This window comes from Trifolium pratense, linkage group LG5, assembly GCF_020283565.1.
Source record: "Trifolium pratense cultivar HEN17-A07 linkage group LG5, ARS_RC_1.1, whole genome shotgun sequence".
Taxonomy (NCBI): domain Eukaryota; kingdom Viridiplantae; phylum Streptophyta; class Magnoliopsida; order Fabales; family Fabaceae; genus Trifolium; species Trifolium pratense.
In genome coordinates, this window is record NC_060063.1 from 28,867,819 (window position 1) to 28,869,623 (window position 1,805).

Consider the following 1,805-nt stretch of genomic DNA (forward strand, 5'->3'; position numbering starts at 1 on the left):
TCATTTTTATTTTTATTTTTGTATTTATCTTAACTCTCGATTAAACACCGTTCACAAAAATATTATTACTAATTAAAATAGCCTTGTCAATGTGAAAGTGGTCTCTCTACTTCGTTGTTACCAGACCAGTTAAAGTGATGAACCACTTTGGCTTTGTTTTACTTGTATTTGCATATGTTTAATACTATTGATTTAAATATACAAGTAAAACATAGCCAAAGTCTATTTATTTGCATATATTAGAAAACATAGCCAACCATTGTTTCTTTAGATATTATTAATAGATCAAAGAGGCAGAGCTTGTTTCTATATCTTGCCAACCATTGTTGGAATTGGAATTGGAATTTGTTGTGCTACTGATACATGGCGTTAGGTAGCAACTTCTACGGCGTCGTTTCTTTTGGACCACTGACAGAGGAAATAATCGCCACCGTTAAGAGGCTGCAATTGACTACTTCCAACGGAACCCTAACATATGTGCCACCACTGCCTACTCTTCCATTTGATCTCATAGTAGAAATTTTGTGCAGGCTTCCGGTAAAGCTCCTCGTTCAACTTCGATGCCTCTGCAAATCCTTTTATTCACTTATCTCTGATCCCAAATTTGCAAGGAAGCATCTTTGCTTGTCAATCAAGCGTCGCCGCTACATACTAAGCTCCATAAATGACTCAAATAAGTTACTTTTCTTTGATTCTCCAATTCCCTCGACTTCTAGCTTTACACTGACACAACTTAACCACCCTTTTACTAGCGAAAATAATGGATACCCTAAACCTTTGAGTTTGTCTTCTTGTGATGGCATCCTTTGTTTTGTCTTTGATGATAATTCTACTATTTTGTGGAACCCTTCCATTAGAAAATTCAAGTTATTGCCTCCTTTAAAAAATCCAATGAAAAGTGTTATTTGTTCCTCGAGCTTTGGGTATGATCATTTCAATGAAAATTATAAGGTTATTGCTATTACTTTCTCTAAGGGCAAAGGTAATGAAGTTAATGTTCATGCTTTGGGTACGGATTCTTGGAGGACGATCGAAGACTACCCATGTCCTCATCCCATATATAGACCGGGAGTATTGGTGAGTGGCGCCGTTAATTGGATGGTATATGATGCTTCAAGTAGTTCAAGTGTCATTGTTTCTCTTGATTTGGAGAAGGAGTCATATCAAAAGTTTTCCCATCCTTATTTGGAGAATGATTATTACTCGAACTTGGGGTTGGTGGAGGGTTGCTTGTGCATCTTTGCACATTGGAAGATGCTTTTTGATGTTTGGATTATGAACGAATATGGAAATAAAGAGTCCTGGACTAGATTGTATAGTTGTGTTCCTTTCACGGTAGATCGGGGTTTGCATCTCCGTCCCAACGCTTTATATATTTCTAAGGATAACCAACTCCTAATGGATTTTTATGAGTTCAATAGTAACAAATCGATGTTTGTTGATTATGATTTAAAAAATGGTACTTTGAAGAGTTTTGAGATTCAAAACATCGATCGTTGGGTAGATCCAGAAGTTTACATTGAGAGTTTGATATCACCTTGTTATTAATGTTAGAATGTTAATGCAATGCTTCCGGGAACTCCTTTTATGCATGTTTCTACTACCGGTTAATTGATGGATCATTGTTAATTAACGGTTGATGGAATCTACGGTTTGAAATTCTTTTGTTATATTGTTTATTTGTTTGAGTTGTTAGTTCTCTCATTGTGCATTATATTTTTAATAGTTCAAAATCATGCATTGCATTATATGTATTGTCATTTGATTTGCTAAGATATGGGTTACAATATATGCATTAATTGCTG

General features: G+C 35.3%; 1 protein-coding gene across 1 annotated transcript; it reads left to right on the forward strand.

Annotated features, from left to right (window-relative positions):
- Window positions 1-363: 363 nt before the first annotated feature.
- LOC123886400 (F-box/kelch-repeat protein At3g23880-like) lies at window positions 364-1,548 on the forward strand. Its single transcript, XM_045935719.1, has one exon. It carries the CDS (start codon window positions 364-366, stop codon window positions 1,546-1,548), a length of 1,185 nt encoding a protein of 394 aa, XP_045791675.1.
- The last annotated feature ends 257 nt before the right edge of the window (window positions 1,549-1,805 follow it).